Raw genomic sequence first — 17,921 nt, 5'->3', positions numbered from 1 at the left:
ATTTGACCAGGGGGAGAAACAATGATTCACTGCCAGATTCATTGACAAAGTTTTCAGTAATTTTTCTTTTAAACTTTTTCTCTGTTAAGGGTGGTTGGCTTGCCCTCAAGACCTTGCATTGTGATACCATTTTATGCCTTTCAGAGCATGTAATATTGCCTTTAATCTCATCGCTTCAATTCACAGTGGTGAATCTCTTCTCCACACTTGCTTGGAGGGAATGTGTGGAGCTGCCAATGCAGGTTAGCCACCTGTTTAGGTTTTATAATCCATGTCTTTCTAGCCCAGTGAACTTAGTTCTGGCTGCATGTTAGAATCGCTTGGAGACTTCTAAAAACATACTTATACCCAGTCCTCACCTCAGACCAATAGAATCATATACTCTGAGGGTGGGGCCCAGGCATCAGTACTTTTTAAAAAGTCTGCAGATGATCCTAATATATAGCCAGGATGAAGACCACTGTTTTAGCTTGGTAAGGAAAGTAATTGAAAAATTAAGAGGAAGCAGCATTAGAGATGCCAATTTCTGCTCTGTCTTGGAATGAAAGGCATCAAGAGGTGAGACTCACTGCACTGAGTCTTCCTGATGTAATTACCTTATCATGGACTTATATCCTACGTGTACTTCTCTGTGTCCCCACTGCTCTGATTATAGGCCTCTTGAATTAAGGACCATGTCTTTTTTTTTTTTTTTGGCCACGTTGCATGGCATGTGGGATATTGGTTTCCCAACCAGGGATCAAACCTGTGCCCCCTCCAGTGGAAATGCGGAGTCCTAACCACTGGACTGCCAGGGAGGTCCCAAGGACCATATCTTTTTAACTCTGCATTCTGAGCTCTTAGCCCACAGTAGGTATTCATCAAATAATATTGGAATAAATGAAAGAAACTTTGTAAGTTGGGGAAGTTTTTTAGGATTCAAACCAGAATTGGACCTGGCCTTCAGAAGTTAAACTTTAGAATTCTGGCTCTTAGTTCTAATGTCTGACACTGCTAGTGGCCTCAGCTTCCTGGACCCTTTTCACTCTGAGTCCCTCTTGATTGTTTTGGGGAAGCCCTGGTGAGTTGGGGCATATCCCTGAGGGTCTATCCTACGTGACTTACTTGCCTCTCTTTTGTTTGTAGCCCAGTGCCTCTGAGCAGGTGTCATGGTTCCCAGAATGTACCACTGAAATTCCTGACACTCAGGAAATGAGCGATTGGATGGTTGTGGGAAAGGTAGGATTTCAGGAAAATGTACCCTGAATTCTTGGCACTTATCTCCTGACTTTTCTCTTCCTCAAGTCAGGTGTGTACATCTGTGTACTCACAGTTTAAGAAAAATGTGAATCTGAGCATTCTGCATCAAGAAGGTGTGTCAAGGGCTTTATGGATATGCCCCTGGCAGATGAGGCAGACAGGGTTTTTCCTCCTTTAACTTGCAGGGCAGCACAAAATGCATAACTTCTGTCTTCCTCTTGGTTGCTTTTTAGAGTAGCTTATTATACATCTGTATATTCTGGTCACTGCTGGGCACTGTTCCAGGTAGATAAAAAGGCACTGTCCCTGTCCTCAGGAAGTATTGAGGGAGTTGTTACGGAGAAAATTTGTTTAATCTCCTTCTGGAAAATTACAAGAATAAAGTAGATAGCTATACCAGGTCAGCATGGTCTGGAGAGCAGTTCTCAAAGTGTAGGGACCTCCAGGGATCTCCATGACCCTTTCACGGGGTCTACCAGGTCAAAGTTATTTTAATAATGATACTAAAAAGTTATTTGCCTTTTTCATTCTCATTCTCTCACAAGTGTCCAGTGGAGTTTTCCAGTGACCATGACATGTGATATCACGACCAATTGAATGCAAATGTGGACAGGAGAATCTAGCTGCTGTGTATTAAGCCAGATATTGAGAGATTTGCAAAATGGATAACAGGGCCACTCTTCCCAATAAATTTTTTTTTGGAAATATAGTTTTTTCTCATAAAAATGTTATTTATGTTAATATACCATCTTCTTTTAAACTAAATTAGTAAATATTTAAACATTTTCTCAGTTTTAACTTCTAATATATATACACATATCTCTTACATAAACAAAAGCTCTTTGGGGGTCCTCAGTGATCTTGAAGAGTGTAAACCTGAGAACGCCAAGTTTGGGCGTCACTGATTTAGAGGTAGCCTCACTCAGACATGAAGTTGGACTTGACATCCCCATGGGGCTCCCTCACCCTTGTTTTCTGTGACACTGCCAGGTCAGTGCCTGGGATCCTGCCTTCGTACTCATCACAGAGCAAGAGGCTTCCTGGTTGAGGGAAAGGCTTCTGTCATTTGGGGCATTCCCCATCCTTCTGCCTCCACACTCTAGGGACAGACAGCTTGGACGTCTCCTTCCTGTTTGCTTTTCTCAGCCTCAGCATTCATGAGTCTTGTATCCATATGGTGCTCTAGTCAGAGTACCCAGGGGGCTGCTTCATCTCACAGCCATCTGGACTAGAGCCAGAGGGATTTGGGATTTTCTTTTTCCCGCCCCTCAGGGATTGATGTTCTTTGGCCCCTTTTGCTCTACTCACTCAGAACCCTAGTTTCCCCATCCATCCCCCCAAATACAGTCGCACATGGTCATTATTAATTGTTTTCTTCTCCCTGTAGAGAAAGATGATTATTGAAGATGAAACAGAGTTTTGCGGGGAAGAGCTGCTTCACAGTGTGTTGCAATGTAAGGTAAGGACTTGTGGCTAGAGCTGGAGTTGAAGATTTTGTGTGAGGGGTTGTGCTGGGCTTTTCTTGTTCTTTTGAGTCAGTTGTGGGGAGGCTGAAGTTTAGCTAAGATTTTTCCTTGAGATCAGATAGGTAGCTTGGTACATTTCTGTGAGGTGTCCTTTTTCCTGGTGGCTCTCCTGCCCTGTAGTGTTGTGCTATCCCTGTGATCAGTAGCCAGGAAAGGAACCACTTAACTTCAGTGGATCGGTTCATTGTAATCCTGAAGGGGGCCTGGTATAGTGAAAGGTTCGGAATCATTCTGTAGCATCAGATAGAGCTGAATTCAAATCCTAGTTTAGCAGCTTTTTTTTTTCCTGTGTGACCTTGGGCCACTTGCTTTAGCTTCTCTGAGTTTGAGTTTCCTCATCTATAAATTGGGGAGAAAATACTTCCCAGCGTTGTTGTAAAAATTAAAAGAAGTAGTTGGTGTTACCCTCCCCTTGATGTCTTTTGGCCTGTCTTTGGGTCAGGAAGTGCATTGTCTGGGGCAGAATGAGCCAAGGAAACTCTGAGGAGGAAATGGGTTGGAGAAGAAGCAAGACCTCAGACTAGCTTCACAGAGCTTATTTTTCTGGCAAGCAGAGTGTTGGGAATATCCTTAAGGTGACTGGAACTCAGGTAAAGTGAGGCTTTCTTTTTTCAGAGAGAAAATTAGAGAACGGAGAAGGGTTCCCTCCTGTGTGGTAGGCGCCCTCAGAAAACTCTGGTCTTGGTTTGTCTACCCACTCTCTGGGTACCCTTCGTGTCAGAACTCTGGTCCCTTGGGAAGTTGCTGCTGGAGTGGAGAAGCAGATTTGTTATGAGGATTACCAGTGCCAGGAGGTGACTCCGTGCCATTTATTAACCACTTACCATGTGCCAGGCACATGCTTACTTCCCTTTTATTTTGTACCATTTTACAGGTGAGGTAGTTGAGGGTCAGAGTGATTGAGTGACTTGTCTAGGGTCACACATCTGGTCATTTCAGAACTGGGATACGGCAGGAGCCTAGCTCTTCAGAGGGCTGTGAATCAGGCCCCTCAAGCTCGTTAAGACACCTGTTTCATCCCAAAGGGTGATGCTCACCTTCAGGTTCTGATTCTCTCTGGGCAGAATGTGTTTGATATCCTGGATGGGGAGGAGATGCGGCGAGCTCGGACCCGGGCCAATCCCTACGAGATGATCCGAGGAGTCTTCTTCCTAAACAGGTTTGCTGACATTTCTTCCCCCCCGCCCCCAACCCGAATGTACACTGTTCTACCTTTTCATTTGAGCCTTAGCTCTCCATATGTCTGGTACTGAGGCACACTTTTCTGTCTTGCTTTGTTGCAGGGCGGCAATGAAGATGGCTAACATGGATTTTGTGTTCGATCGCATGTTTACAAATCCGAGGGACTCTTATGGGGTGAGAACAAGATTTTGCTTCTGAATTCATAGTGCCAAATGAGCTTGAGCTTCAGTGGTTCAGAAATTGCCATTTGTGCAGTGCTAGGAGAGTATTCCTGCTAGGTGATAGAGATGTATTTTGTGAAAGAGATATATTTTGCTTTGAGCTCTTCAGGTAGGGTTCCACAGTGCTTCCTGTGGTCCCAGGAGTGCCCCAGTAAGCAGCTGTCTCTAGGGCTTCGGGCCCTGAGTCCCACCCCCCAACTCTGCAGACCCTGCTGCTCACTCTTAAGTGGAGGCAGCAGGGCTTGCAGGGGTGGAGAAGGGGCATTCCTGACAAAATCAGCATCTGTGTATCTGTAGGCCTAGGGGGCAGGGAGAGGAGGCCATGAGCTAGAGCACAGGCCTCCCTCCTGCATTCATTAAACGTGTATTTATCAAAACCCCGACTTTGTGCCAGGCACAGTACCAGGAATATAATTTTGAAGGAGATAGATGTGATCCCTTTCCCCATGGTGCTTGTGTTCTGGAAATTCTGGTGGACTTGAGAGCTGATAAGGGTACAGGGTTGGGGGTTTGTAAAGCCTTTCTGTGCTCATTGATGTGTGGAGGCCAGTTGCCACCAGGGAGCTTTCCCCTGCCTTCTTCCTACCATGGATGAGGTAGAGTCTGAGTACAGTCAGCCCTCCGTGTCTGTAGGTTCTGCATCCACGGATACAGAGGGCCGACTGTACACTGCCATTTTATATAAAGGACTTGAGCATCTGCAGATTTTGGTGGCTGCAGGGGTCCTGAAACCAATCCCCTGCAGATACTGCGGGATGACTGTATACAGTCCTTACAGTGAGTGTTCCAAATTGAAACTTGTGACCTCATCTGATTTGGTTGCTGTTTCTGGTATGAGAGGGCAGTACTCTGGGAAATGTTTGAGTGTTGAATGAAATGTGGGCATCTGGGTTCTTTCACTGGTCTATTTAAAATCAATATTGTGTCTGAAGATCTAGGCTGTGTTCAGTGAGGGTTGAGGGCGGGCATGGAGTGCAGCACTTAGTCGCAGGTGGTGTCGCTTAGGTTCATACCTTCTTTGGGTCTCAGCTGTCTCATCTCTGAAATTAGCCCTACTAACCTGCCAGAGGGCCGGGGTAGGACCAAAAGACTCTTAAGATTTGTTCCAGCTCTAAAATCTGTGATTTCAAATGTGGCCACTTTCCCTTTCTGCCTCTCTGAACAAGCTTTGTGTGGGATCATAATTACCAGTCTTTGGCCCTTCTCAAGAAGTGGTAGAGCAAAATGATTTTCTACTTTGCTACATGTCATTTTTCTGAACACAGACCCTCCATAATGATAGAGAAAGAAAAAAGGAAATTTCATTCTAACATTCCCTTCAGGGTTTCAAAGCATTTTTACCCAGTCCTAGAAAGTCAGTTCTCTCTGACAGTGAAGGGGCCAGGAGCCAGCTGTTCCCAAACCTGTTTCTGCTTCACTTACCCTCCTTCTACTAGGCCCTGATTGTCCACTGCTTAAAGAAACTTGTTTTCCAAGTTCTTTAATGTTTCGGCTTCACCTACCTGACTGCTTCTTCAGTGCTGGCGAAACTGGTAGGTGGACCCCTCCAGTCTTTAGTTATTTCTCTCTCCCAGGTCTCCCTCCCCATTTTACAGTACCAGCAAGCTGCACAAAAGGGCTCTTGGAATTAGCATCTTGAGAAAATTAGGTTGATATAATGTTGATTTAATTTTTTGAGCTCCAAACGATTTCTTTTAAACCCCTGCCTGGCAAAGGAACTCTGTTAAGCTGCTGGGAAGTCACAGCATCACTTTGGGCTTTTGAACGTTAAACGCCTCCAGCAGCTGGTTTCTGGTTATTGTCTTTGGCTGTCAGGAAAATGAAGTAGGCATCAGGGTTGTCCCATTCAGGTCGAGGGTGGAGATATTAGTTACATAGGAAAAGGCAGCCGTGTTTGTGATGCTTCAGGCAGCTTCTTGACTTGAATTGATTGATAGTGGCCATGGGGAATTGCCCTTTCAGAGATGTTCTTCTACGCTCCACTATAAAAAGTGATTTCTCTTCAGCTCCTAGTGTTTTCTTCTCTCTTTTCACCTCTGTTTTCCCCCGAGGACCAGAGTGACAGCCAAGCCTGGCAGGCTTGGTGTGTTTTTCAGGCGAGACACTGTAGAGCACTCCCAGCAGAGCTGGGAGTGGTGGAAGCCCCAGGCACATGCCCAGGTTTGCCAGGGTCTCAGTGGCTCTTGGATCAGGCGAATTACAGAATAAGAGTGTGGAGAACTTGAAGCTTGGGAAAGGGTGAGGAGGTTGGAGGTGGGAAGCCAGAGGGAGGGTCTCTGAGGTTTTTCAGTGTGTTTCTGCTTCTGCAGGTTGTGGAAAAAGGAGAAAAGAGGCTAGGGTAGGGAAATAAAGAAATCATAAACAAGAATTGGAAGGGACAAGGGAAAGAAGGGAATTTAGATTCTTTGGGTATATGGAAGCATATTATAAACCAAAACGTTATGTGAGGGACTTGTGTGCTTGGGGTTATTGTTGAGGTAAGAAAACATTGGCTGTGAAGCGTAACAGGAGACAAAAACTGCATGTAGATCTTTAAGTTTCAGTGCTGTCTTAGAAGAAATTAGACAGCACTTACAAAGTGCCCGCTGCATGTGGAGCACAGTGCTAGGCATTGCAAAGATGAAAGGATGGAAGGGACCAGAGTTTTGACTCTAAGGAAGTTGATCTAGTTGAATATAATGTTATCTTATGTTTGTTTAGTATTGTACAGTTTCTAAAGGTCTTTGACATATGGTACTTCATTTAATCCTCTAATAGCCTTAAAAAATAACCTGCATTAGTCCTAGTTTACAGTTGAGGAAGCTCAAGCTTAAAGACATAAATTATGGACTTGCCTTTGACTGCACAGCCAGTAAATGGCAGAGGTGAGAATCCCAGATGTCCTTTCTATGAAAGGACCTTCTGGCTGTGGCCTGTGAGGGTGTGACACATCTTGAAATCACAGAACAGATCATATTTATGCTCTCTTCTTGGAGGTGAGATGCTTTCATTGATTCATTCCCCTTCCTTCTCCCAGTCTTCCTTTGGGCCATCTGCTCACCCAGAGAGGCTGGAGCCTGGGGCTAGGACATGGCCAGTGGTGAGGAACAACGTTTTCACTCTTTCTAGCCTGTGCAGGCCTTAAAATTGTGACCCCTGCCTCACTACCGCTTTGCAGCCTGGGAAGTGCCGTGTAATATTCTCGGCAAATGCCATTAGGTCTTTTTGTGTGTGTGCAAGTGAATATAATCCAAAAATATGAAAACTGATGGCTCAGGAACAAAGAATGCTAGGGTGGAGTGGTAGGGGTAGGGGAGAAAGAACTGATATATCCCAGCATGCTGAATGGGCTTGTCACAGGATGATGAAGTTTATTTTTAGATAAAGTTACTTTCTCCTGAGACTTTTTCACTGTTTTGATAAAGGTAGATAACCATCATCAGAGGCAAGGCCCTTGTCACCTAGAAAGTGACTGGATCGTGAGCATCAGTATTTCCATTTCTTTCTTATAACTGTTTCCTCTGAAGCTTTCTGATCTTTATCTAGCAGTTACAGAGCTCTGGACAAGCACCCAGCCATGCCAAACCTGTAGAGAGAGAGGGCTGAGCTGCCTTAGCCCCTTTCTGCTGGATGTTCATGAGAGTCCCCTGCAGTCACCCCCTCTAGAACTCAACCTCTTGTCACCAGTGCAGATGGTTTATCCTCTCTGCTGTGGAGGGTTGGGACAAGTAGAATTCATCATCTAAGGCCCAGGTGTGTAGAAGAGAAGTGTAAACACACAATCTAGGTCCGCATTCAGCATACATTTTATTTTATTTATTTATTTGGCCGTGCCGCACGGCTTGCGGGATTAAGTTCCCCCACCAGGGATCGAACCTGGGCCACAGCAGTGAAAACCCGGAATCCTAACCACTAGGCCACCAGGAAACTCCCAACATTTTAGATTAAGAGTTAAAGCCACTCAAGTGGCCAAAACTATAATCCAATAAAAATACAAATGATTATTGTAATTTAGTTATTCCTTAGGTGAGTGGGTGCTCTGATGGCTGCCCGGAAGCTGCACACCATTGTCTCCTGTTCTCTCTACCTTGTCAGCTCCCAGCTGTGCACCGCCCAGGCCCTGGCTAGCAGAGGAGCAAAGGCAGGAGAGGGAGGGGGTGCTAAAAAGGAGGAGACTCAATGCACTGTGGTATCTTGGATGGAGTCATGGAACAGAACAAGGGCTCTAGTGAGATCTGAATCAAGTCTGGACTTTAGTTAATAGTAATGTACCTGTGTCAGTTTCTTAGTTTTGACAAATGACAATGTAAGATGTTAATAAAACTGGGTGAAGGGTATATGCGAACTTTATTCTTGCAACTTATCTATAAATCTATAATTATTCCACGATAAAAAGTTAATTGGAAAAAAAAGGGAGAGCCTCAGAGGAAGGGGAGAAGGGAAGCAGAGGCTATGATCTGGAAAGATAGGCCCTGTGGCTGGGAGGGGGTGATGTGAGAGCCCCTCAGACTTTGGCTGGATGCAGGAAGGCCTGCATCTAATGGTCAGGCTGATGGGATTCTGATTTAGCTTTGCTGCAGACTGTCTGTGAACAAGTCGCTTTGTGTCTTGGGGTCTCTTTTTCCCTATCTGTAATGTGGGGTTAGAACATCTATTCTGCTCAGTGGGACTCTTGTAAGGCAGGATATGGTGAGGAAAAGATGCTGAGAAATTAAAAATGCACACTTAGATGCCCATTAAGATGTTTTTATTAGGAGTCTGAGCTAGGCCTGGTGGGTTGAAAGTCATCAGGGGTGTTTTGAGGTGGGGATGGGCAAAAACTTTGGAGGGCAGTGATCACAGAGGACACGTTTCCGGGCGCTTGTGGCTCTGGCCACAGGAACTCTGCATTGTGCTTGCTGAAAGGCTTATTTTACTCCCCCTGCCTTCTCTTTCCTGCTCCCCGTTTAGCCATCTTTTTTCCCTTCCTCCCCTGACTTCCACTTGCCTTTGCAGAAACCGCTGGTGAAGGACCGGGAAGCTGAGCTTCTATACTTTGCTGACGTCTGTGCAGGCCCAGGTGGCTTCTCAGAGTATGTGCTGTGGAGGAAGAAGTGGCACGCAAAGGGCTTTGGAATGACTCTGAAGGGTCCTAACGATTTTAAGCTGGAAGACTTCTACTCGGCCTCCAGTGAGCTCTTCGAACCCTACTACGGTAGGGACGTGGAGGAGGGTACCGGGGGCTATGAGAGACAGTTCTCTCTGGAGACTTTAGGTCAGAAGTAGTTATTATCCACTTGCCATGTTTTCTTTCCCAGGTCTCTGAGTCTGGGGTTCCCCAGCCAATGTCATGAAGGTCTCGGTTCCCTCTAGACTGTCCCTTTTTACCCCAGGCCTGTGGGTACAGGTTAAATACTCCACTAGGCAAACTCTCATCAGAGCCATATTAATTCCTCCTTTCTTCTCTTGTGGTGACAGGAGATAATGAAACTGCCTGATCTCCAGCTGAGAACTGGCAGGGTTATAAACACATACAAACCCACACCCATCTCCAGCCAGCTCAGCAACCCTCCAGCAGTTCCCTCCACTCTGTCTCGCTTTTTGTGATTTGGCGGCAAATCCTAAGTCCTTTGTTAACAGTTCTTATTAAGAAATTGATACTGGGTCCTAAATGTAGGTGCTTTAAACACAACTTTGATCTTGAATATGAAGACCTTCTGTTTCAGTTGATGACTCTTGGCTGGTCAGCTCCTTCTGAACTCTGCTTTATTATAGCAGGGCACTGTTTTTGCCTCCTGTCCATCACGGCAAGGCAGCCTTGTATGATGGGTCCTTCAGTGAGTTGCTCCTCACAGGGGCTTTTCTCCTGGGCCTCGAGGTCCACCTGGTACCTGTGTTCACAGCCCCAGAGAGCTTGTGTCCCTGCTCCAGGGATGCACAGGGCAGATGAGCTAAATGTGAATCTTGTGTCTTGTCAGGTGAGGGTGGGATCGATGGAGATGGAGACATCACCCGCCCGGAGAACATCACTGCTTTTCGGAATTTTGTCCTGGATAACACAGATCGCAAGGGTGTCCACTTTCTGATGGCTGATGGGGTAGGTGACCTGCTCTTCATAGGGTGATGCTTTAGGGATTTATCATGTTAGAGGCTTGAGAATTGGTTTTGTTTGTTTTGGTTTGGTCCTTTAGCTGCCCTGGAAGGGCAGATAGTAGGGATGTGTGATGTATGTTTTTATTCTTTTTGTGCATCTTTTCAGTGGTAACTTTGTCAAGGCTGTGATGTTGTGGGCATCTTTGCTTGGAGCAAGTGGACCTTCTCAGCTCACTTCTTCAAAGGGCCTTGGTTGGCTATGAGACATGGTGAGAGGGGGGCCATGACTAAGATGAGCTAGGCAGAGCTGACCGGGAAGAACATTCCCGTCGTTTGTCACCTGGGTGCTGCTCCTGGTAGAGGCTGTCTACACATGGCCGCTCCTAAGCCTCTGGACGGGCTAATAGGTGACCACATAACCAAAGGCAGCAGCTCAAAGGAGTCCTCCGGGACTCCACAGGAGGCTCGGTCAATCGCTGGGCTAAAGGGAATATTCAAGTCGCCTGTTTCTCGGGCAGGTATTTGATATATAGAGGCAAGTCTCCTGCAGCTTTCTCATCTAGTAATCTGATGCTGCAGGTAGTCTTTTCTGGAATGAGCCACAAATTAGCGTAGAGGAGGGTCAGAGAACGTCGCAGTTGCTCCAGGGTCACATGGCCAGAGTTGAGAAGAGCCTCTGGAGCCCCTTGGGTAGGCTTTCAAGCAGTAGCCCTGTGGAGAGGTGAAGAAATGTTTAGGATATCAGCACAGGATCTGAACATGCACCTCGCTCACCAAAGCTTTGTGCACAGCAGGGGACAACAGGCTTGGGTGGAGGGGAGGGAGGGGCTGCTTCACCTGTGCTTGAGGGATCTGATAGTGCTTGGGAGGCAGGCAGCCTTGCAGTTTGTCAGCTAGAGTGGCAAACTCAAGGATTGTCCTTCTGGCTTAGGCAGCTTAGACTGGTGACCTGTGTGGCTGGCTTATTTGTTTGTCTGTTTCCCCTATAAACAGGCATGCATTTTAAGAAGCATCTGTAAATCTGGAAGACGTTGCTAAACATTTTTGATTCTGGAGACCTGGCCAGGCTGGGCCCAGCTTAATGGAGGCCAGCCTCTTTACTTTTCTTAATTATTGTGATGAAAAACACATAACGTAAAATTTACCATTGCAACCGTTTTTAAGTTTACAGTTCAGTAGTGTTAAATATATTCACGCTATTGTGAGACAGATCTCCAAAACTTTTTCATTTTGCAAAATTGAAACTCTGTACCCATTAAACAACAACTCCCCTCTCTTCCTATCACAGCCCCTGGCCTCCTTCACTTCTGTGTGAGCATGGCTATCTGCTCCCTGCTGGGATCTCACAGAGAGGGAGACCACTCCAAGAATAGCAATGTACATTCTTTGAACAAACACCCTGGCCGGAGACACTGCCAGCTGGAGGGAGAGGCTCCATGGTCTTGTGACAGGAAAGGGGGTTTTGTGAATAAATCTTTGGTCCGCAGAGAAAGAGAGATTACTGTGACTGTCAGAGTTATGCTAACTTTTCTGCTGTCACCAGATTAGGGCTTGTTCGGTGGTCAGCCCACGACTGAGCGAGCCCCTGCAGAGTTTCAGGCCACATGTACTCCCTGGGTCTCATTGGATTCACCAGGGCATTCAGTTTCCTATCTTGTAGTTGGCCTGTGACTAGCGTATTTTGCCTCTGTTCTGCCGTACTGCTAACTGTTAACAGTTTGTTAACAGTTCTTATTAAGAAATTGATACTGGGTCCTAAATGTAGGTGCTTTAAACACAACTTTGATCTTGAATATGAAGACCTTCTGTTTCAGTTGATGACAAGGCCCTTGGATTCCCACGTGAGTTTTAAAATTTTCTGGACCATCTCCTTGGAGGAGCAGACTTGGTTCCATCCCCGGGAGTGATAGAGCAGGAGAACAGCCCTGGCTCAGTAGTCAGGCCTGGGTCCCAGGTGCTGTCTTCACTACAGTGAGCCATGTGACCACGCCAAAGAATCTAAACACCAAGCTGTATCTTTATCAGTCAGATGGTGGAGATCAATGAAAACACTTCAAGAAATCTCAGGGAAGATGAGGTAGGGGTACTCTTTTCAGTCCTCATCACTTCTGTTTTCTACCCTGGTCCTTGTGCTCTCATTTCAGGGTTTCTCAGTGGAGGGACAGGAGAACCTGCAGGAGATCCTCAGCAAACAGCTGCTGCTCTGTCAGTTCCTCATGGCGCTGTCCGTTGTCCGAACAGGTGACACTGCCTCTGCTGTCTCCCCACCCGCACCCACCTCTTAGAGGCCCTGTTGGACAAGAGCATGTATAGGGGTTGGCTTGGAAGTTAAAAAACAATCTGCTTATATTAGGTGACAGGTGGCTGAATGAGGAATTTAGGGGAAAAGGTGCCATAGAATCCCCAAAGTCCCCTCTAAAACTGAGTCTTTCCCTTACATTGCCTGTGACTTTAATGGACCCAGCTGCTGGGTCCCTGACTTTGTCATGCTCCCTGAGACTACCTTACCCACCTTCTGGAATGGAAGCTGCTGACTGCTACTGGTGTTTTCTCTCTAATCTAGGAGGCCACTTCATCTGTAAAACCTTTGACCTCTTCACACCTTTCAGTGTGGGGCTCGTCTACCTGCTGTACTGCTGCTTTGAACGAGTATGTCTCTTTAAGCCGATCACCAGCCGTCCTGCCAACTCAGAGAGGTGAGGCTTTCCTCTCCATTTTAATCAGACTAGTTGGCTGAATGTCAGAACAGCAAATCCTGGTGCATCTCTGGCATGACCACTCAAGCTACATTAAAAACCTTGACTTAAAAAAAGTGATTGGAGCCAAGAGGAGTCAGGATTTGGATTTTAATGGTTCTTCGATGTACCCTTCAGCCTCTGCCTCCTTTTCCACAAACCTTATTCACCACACTTACGTGGGCGATCCTTGGCTTGTCCTGGGAGGGAGAAGGAGACCAGTAGAACGGTCGCCTGGAGGGACTAACTAAGTGGGCCACTAACCAGAGTCACTGTTGGCATCCCAGGTGGGACACAGTGTCCATACACGATGTGAGAGAAGATGTGGCCAATCCGAATTTCTAAGTGGCTTGTTAAAAATGCAGATTTCTGGGCCATATCCCTGGAGAGTCCGATTGTCTTTAACTTAACAGACTTCCCAGGTGACGGTGATGCAGCCAACCTGGCACAGGGCAGTTAGGAACCACAGCCATAGAGAGTAGAAATACAGCCCAACATAAAAAGAAAGGATTTGAGGTGAACTTTGCAACACACAGACTGTGCTGTTCTTTGTGCATAGACAAGAGCTTCATGACTCAGCAGGGGGATTGGGGAAGGGAAAAGTGAGGGAAGCCCTTGCTCAGTGGAGTGACAGAGTATCTCCTGCCAGGTATGTGGTGTGCAAGGGCCTGAAGGTGGGCATCGATGACGTGCGGGATTACCTCTTCTCAGTCAATATTAAACTCAACCAGCTGCGGAACACCGATTCCGACGTCAACCTTGTGGTCCCCTTGGAGGTGATCAAGGGAGACCATGAATTTACTGACTACGTGATACGGTCCAACGAAAGGTAAGCAAACCAATGTGTTTTTTTCTTTGTTTCTTTTTTTTTTGCTGGCACCACTGGGCTATCAAGAAAGACCAGAGAATGAAGGACCGAATGACCGGCTCTTGGTATCACTTTGTTAATTTTGAAAAATTGGTAACGGGGATTGGTCTGCTCATTCCAGGGCTCCCTGGGACTTTGGGTACCTTGAGGACTTTCATCCTGCTCCCATGCCCTGTCACAAGGGTGGCCAGTGGGAGCCTGGCTGGCATACCCCTGCCCATGGGAGCCTGAGTATGATAGTGAAACCTGACAGAGAGCAGACTTGTTCTGTGTCCTCAGAGGAAGAAGTAATTTCCCTTTAATTGCTTCCATTTGTAAAAGGCCATCATAATTTGTTGCCCTGTGAAGTCCCCTGGTTGGAAGCAAGAGATGGCTGGAAAGCAAGTATATAACATGCTTTGGAAATTTCTGTTACCAAAGCTTTTTCCAGTCCATGAGTTCCCCAAATAGGCCATGTGAATGCTGGTGTTTTTTTTTTTTTAACCTTCATTAATTGTTTTCCCCCTTCCCTGTTAGTGGTGATAATTTAAAGTTGTGACAGTTGGCTCAGTTTGCTAAGTGGGCAAGCCTTATTGAACAGTTTTCTAGATAGGTTGGAGAGTTGTATAGTGGCAATGAATCAATAGAAGTGCTTTCTTAGGGGGGCCAAACAGGTGTTGTAAAGGTCATTTCTAAGAGTACAATCCCAAGTCTCCCAGAGAAGTTCCTTCCATGTCCTGGCTATTGTAAATAGAGCTGCAATGAACATTGTGGGACATGATTCTTTTTGAATTATGGTTTTCTCAGGGTATATGCCCAGTAGTGGGATTGCTGGGTCATATGATAGTTCTATTTTTAGTTTTTAAAGGAACCTCCATACTGTTCTCCATAGTGGCTGTATCAATTTACATTCCCACCAACAGTGCAAGAGGGTTCCCGTTTCTCCACACCCTCTCCAGCATTTATTGTTTGTAGATTTCTCGATGATGGCCATTCTGACTGGTGTGAGGTGATACCTCATTGTAGTTTTGATTTGCATTTCTCTAATGATTAGTGACATTGAGCATCCTTTCATGTGTTTGTTAGCCATCTGTATATCTTTGGAGAAATGTCTATTTAGGTCTTCTGCCCATTTTTGGATTGGGTTGTTTGTCTTTTTGATATTGAGCTGCATGAGCTGCTTGTAAATTTTGGAGATGAATCCTTTGTCATTTGCTTCATTTGGAAATATTTTCTCCCATTCTGAGGGTTGTCTTTTCATCTTGTTTATGGTTTCCTTTGCTGTGCAGAAGCTTTTAAGTTTCATTAGGTCCCATTTGTCTATTTTTGTTCTTATTTCCATTCCTCTAGGGGGTGGGTCAAAAAGGACCTTGCTGTGATTTATGTCATAGAGTGCTCTGCCTATGTTTTCCTCTAAGAGTTTTATAGTGTCTGGTCTTACATTTAGGTCTTCAGTCTATTTTGAGTTTATGTTTGTGTATGGTGTTAGGGAGTGTTCTAATTTCATTCTTTTACATGTAGCTGTCCAGTTTTCCCAGCACCACTTATTGATGAGGCTGTCTTTTCTCCATTGTATATTCTTGCCTCCTTTATCAAAGATAAGGTGACCATATGTGCGTGGGTTTATCTCTGGGCTTTCTAGCCTGTTCCATTGATCTATATTTCTGTTTTTGTGCCAGTACCATACTGTCTTTTTTTTTTTTTTTTTAATTTGTTTTTGGCTGTTTTGGGTCTTCGTTGCTGTGCGCGAGCTTTCTCTGGTTGTGGCGAGCGGGGGCTACTCTTCATTGCAGTGCGTGGGCTTCTTATTGTGGTGGCTTCTCTTGTTGTGGAGCACGGGCTCTAGGCACGTGGGCTTCAGTAGTTACAGCACGTGGGCTCAGTAGTTGTGGCTTGTGGGCTCTAGAGCACAGGCTTAATAGTTGTGGTGCACAGGCTTAGTTGCTCTGCGGCATGTGGGATCTTCCCAGACCAGGGCTCAAACCTGTGTCCCCTGCAGTGGGAGGCGGATTCTTAACCACTGCGCCACCAGGGAAGTCCCATACTGTCTTGATTACTGTAGCTTTGTAGTATAGTCTGAAGTCCGGGAGCCTGATTCCTCCAGCTCTTTTTTCCTTCCCAAGATTGCTTTGGCTATTCGGGGTCTTTTGTGATTCCATACAAATTGTGAAATTTTTTGTTCTAGTTCTGTGAAAAATGCCATTGGTAGTTTGATAGAGATTGCATTGAATCTGTAGATTGCTTTGGGTAGTATAGTCATTTTCACAATGTTGATTCTTCCAATCCAAGAACATGGTATGTCTCTCCATCTGTTTGTATCATCTTTAATTTCTTTCATCAGTGTCTTATAGTTTTCTGCATACGGGTCTTTTGTCTCCTTAGGTAGGTTTACTCCTAGGTATTTTATTCTTTTTGTTGCAGTGGTAAATGGGAGTGTTTCCTTAATTTCTCTTTCAGATTTTTCATCATTAGTGTATAGGAATGCAAGAGATTTCTGTGCATTAATTTTGTATCCTGCTACTTTACCAAATTCATTGATTAGCTCTATTAGTTTTCTGGTAGCATCTTTAGGATTCTCTGTGTATAGCATCATGTCATCTGCAAACAGTGACAGCTTTACTTCTTCTTTTCTGATTTGGATTCCTTTTTCTTCTCTGATTGCTGTGGCTAAATCTTCCAAAACTATGTTGAATAATTGGACTTCTTTTTGTTGAGCCATGCTGCCATCTGATATGGGTGTGTGTGGACACATGGCAAAACTGGACTTCTCAATGCTCCCAACTGCACAGAGTGTTTAAGCAACCTGTAAATTGATTTGCATTTTTATTAAGTTGTAGGAATTATTTATATATTCTGAATGCAAGTCTGGTGTGTTGTGAATATCTTTCCCCAATCTGTGGTTTGCCTATTCATTTTCTTAATGGTGTCTTTTGATAAGCAGAAGTTAAAAAAACTTTTGAGTCCTTTTTTTAATTGTAAAATATACATAACAGGGGGCTTCCCTGGTGGCACAGTGGTTAAGAATCTGCCTGCCAATGCAGGGGACACAGGTTCGAGCCCTGGCCCGGGAAGATCCCACATGCCGCGGAACAACTAAGCCCATGCACCACAACTACTGAGCCTGAGCTCTAGAGCCCGCAAGCCACAACTACTGAGCCCACGTGCCACAACTACTGAAGCCTGTGCGCCTAGAGCCCGTGCTCTGCAACAAGAGAAGCCACAACGAGAAGCCCGCGCACCGCAATGAAGAGTAGCTGCCGCTCACTGCAACTAGAGAAAGCCCGCGTACAGCAATGAAGACCCAACACAGCCAAAAATAAATAAATAAATAAATTAATTAATTAAAAAATATACATACATAACATAAAATTTATCATTTTAACCCTTTTTAAAATGTATAATTCAGTGGCATTAAGTATATTCACATTGTTGTGCAGTCATCACCACGATGCATTTCCAGAACTTTTTAACCATCCAAAGCAGAAACTCTGTACCTATGAAACAATAACTCCCATTCCCCTTATCCCCAGCCATTGGTACCCTCTGTTATTTTCTATCTCTATGAATTTGCTTATTGCAGGTACCTCATATAAGTGCATTCATACAATAATTGTCCTTTTGTGTCTGGCTATTTCACTTAGCATAATGTTTTCAAGATTCATCATGTTGTAGCATGTGTCAGGATTTCATTCCTTTTTAAAGGCTAGTTAATAATTCTTTATATGTACATACCACATTTTGTTTATCCATTCAGCTGTTGATGGACATTTGGGTTTTCCCCACATTTTAGCTATTGAGAGTAATACTCCCATGAATATTGGTGTGCAAAGTAACTGTTTGTGTACCTGCTTTCAGTTTGTCTGGGTATACCTCTGGAAGTGGGATTGCTGCACCATTTTACATTCTGACCAGCAATGCACCAGGGTTCCAATTTCTTCACATCTTCACCAACACTTTAGCCATCCTAATGGGTCTGAACTGGTCATTGTAGTTTTGGTTTGCATTTGCCTAATGAGTAATGATGTTGAGTATGTTTTCATATGCAAATTGGATGTGTGTATATCTTCTTTGGAGAAATGTCTATTCAAGTCCTTTGCCCATTTTTATTTTTAAAATTTTA

General features: G+C 45.1%; 1 protein-coding gene across 1 annotated transcript in view; it reads left to right on the top strand.

The window, feature by feature from the left end:
* CMTR1 (cap methyltransferase 1) overlaps positions 1-17,921 on the top strand; it is a 63,293-nt gene that overhangs the window by 14,489 nt on the left and 30,883 nt on the right. The window contains exons 5-13 of the mRNA XM_061196283.1: positions 1,126-1,218; positions 2,627-2,698; positions 3,830-3,924; positions 4,049-4,121; positions 9,143-9,341; positions 10,105-10,223; positions 12,364-12,460; positions 12,783-12,915; positions 13,604-13,783. Of these exons, the coding sequence (XP_061052266.1) occupies positions 1,126-1,218; positions 2,627-2,698; positions 3,830-3,924; positions 4,049-4,121; positions 9,143-9,341; positions 10,105-10,223; positions 12,364-12,460; positions 12,783-12,915; positions 13,604-13,783 (1,061 nt within the window). The remainder of the gene's footprint in view (positions 1-1,125; positions 1,219-2,626; positions 2,699-3,829; positions 3,925-4,048; positions 4,122-9,142; positions 9,342-10,104; positions 10,224-12,363; positions 12,461-12,782; positions 12,916-13,603; positions 13,784-17,921) is intronic.

The sequence above is a fragment of the Eubalaena glacialis genome, chromosome 7 (genome assembly GCF_028564815.1).
Source record: "Eubalaena glacialis isolate mEubGla1 chromosome 7, mEubGla1.1.hap2.+ XY, whole genome shotgun sequence".
NCBI classification, from domain to species: domain Eukaryota; kingdom Metazoa; phylum Chordata; class Mammalia; order Artiodactyla; family Balaenidae; genus Eubalaena; species Eubalaena glacialis.
Note: the sequence above shows the minus strand (reverse complement) of the source record. Positions and strands in the feature narration are given on the sequence as shown.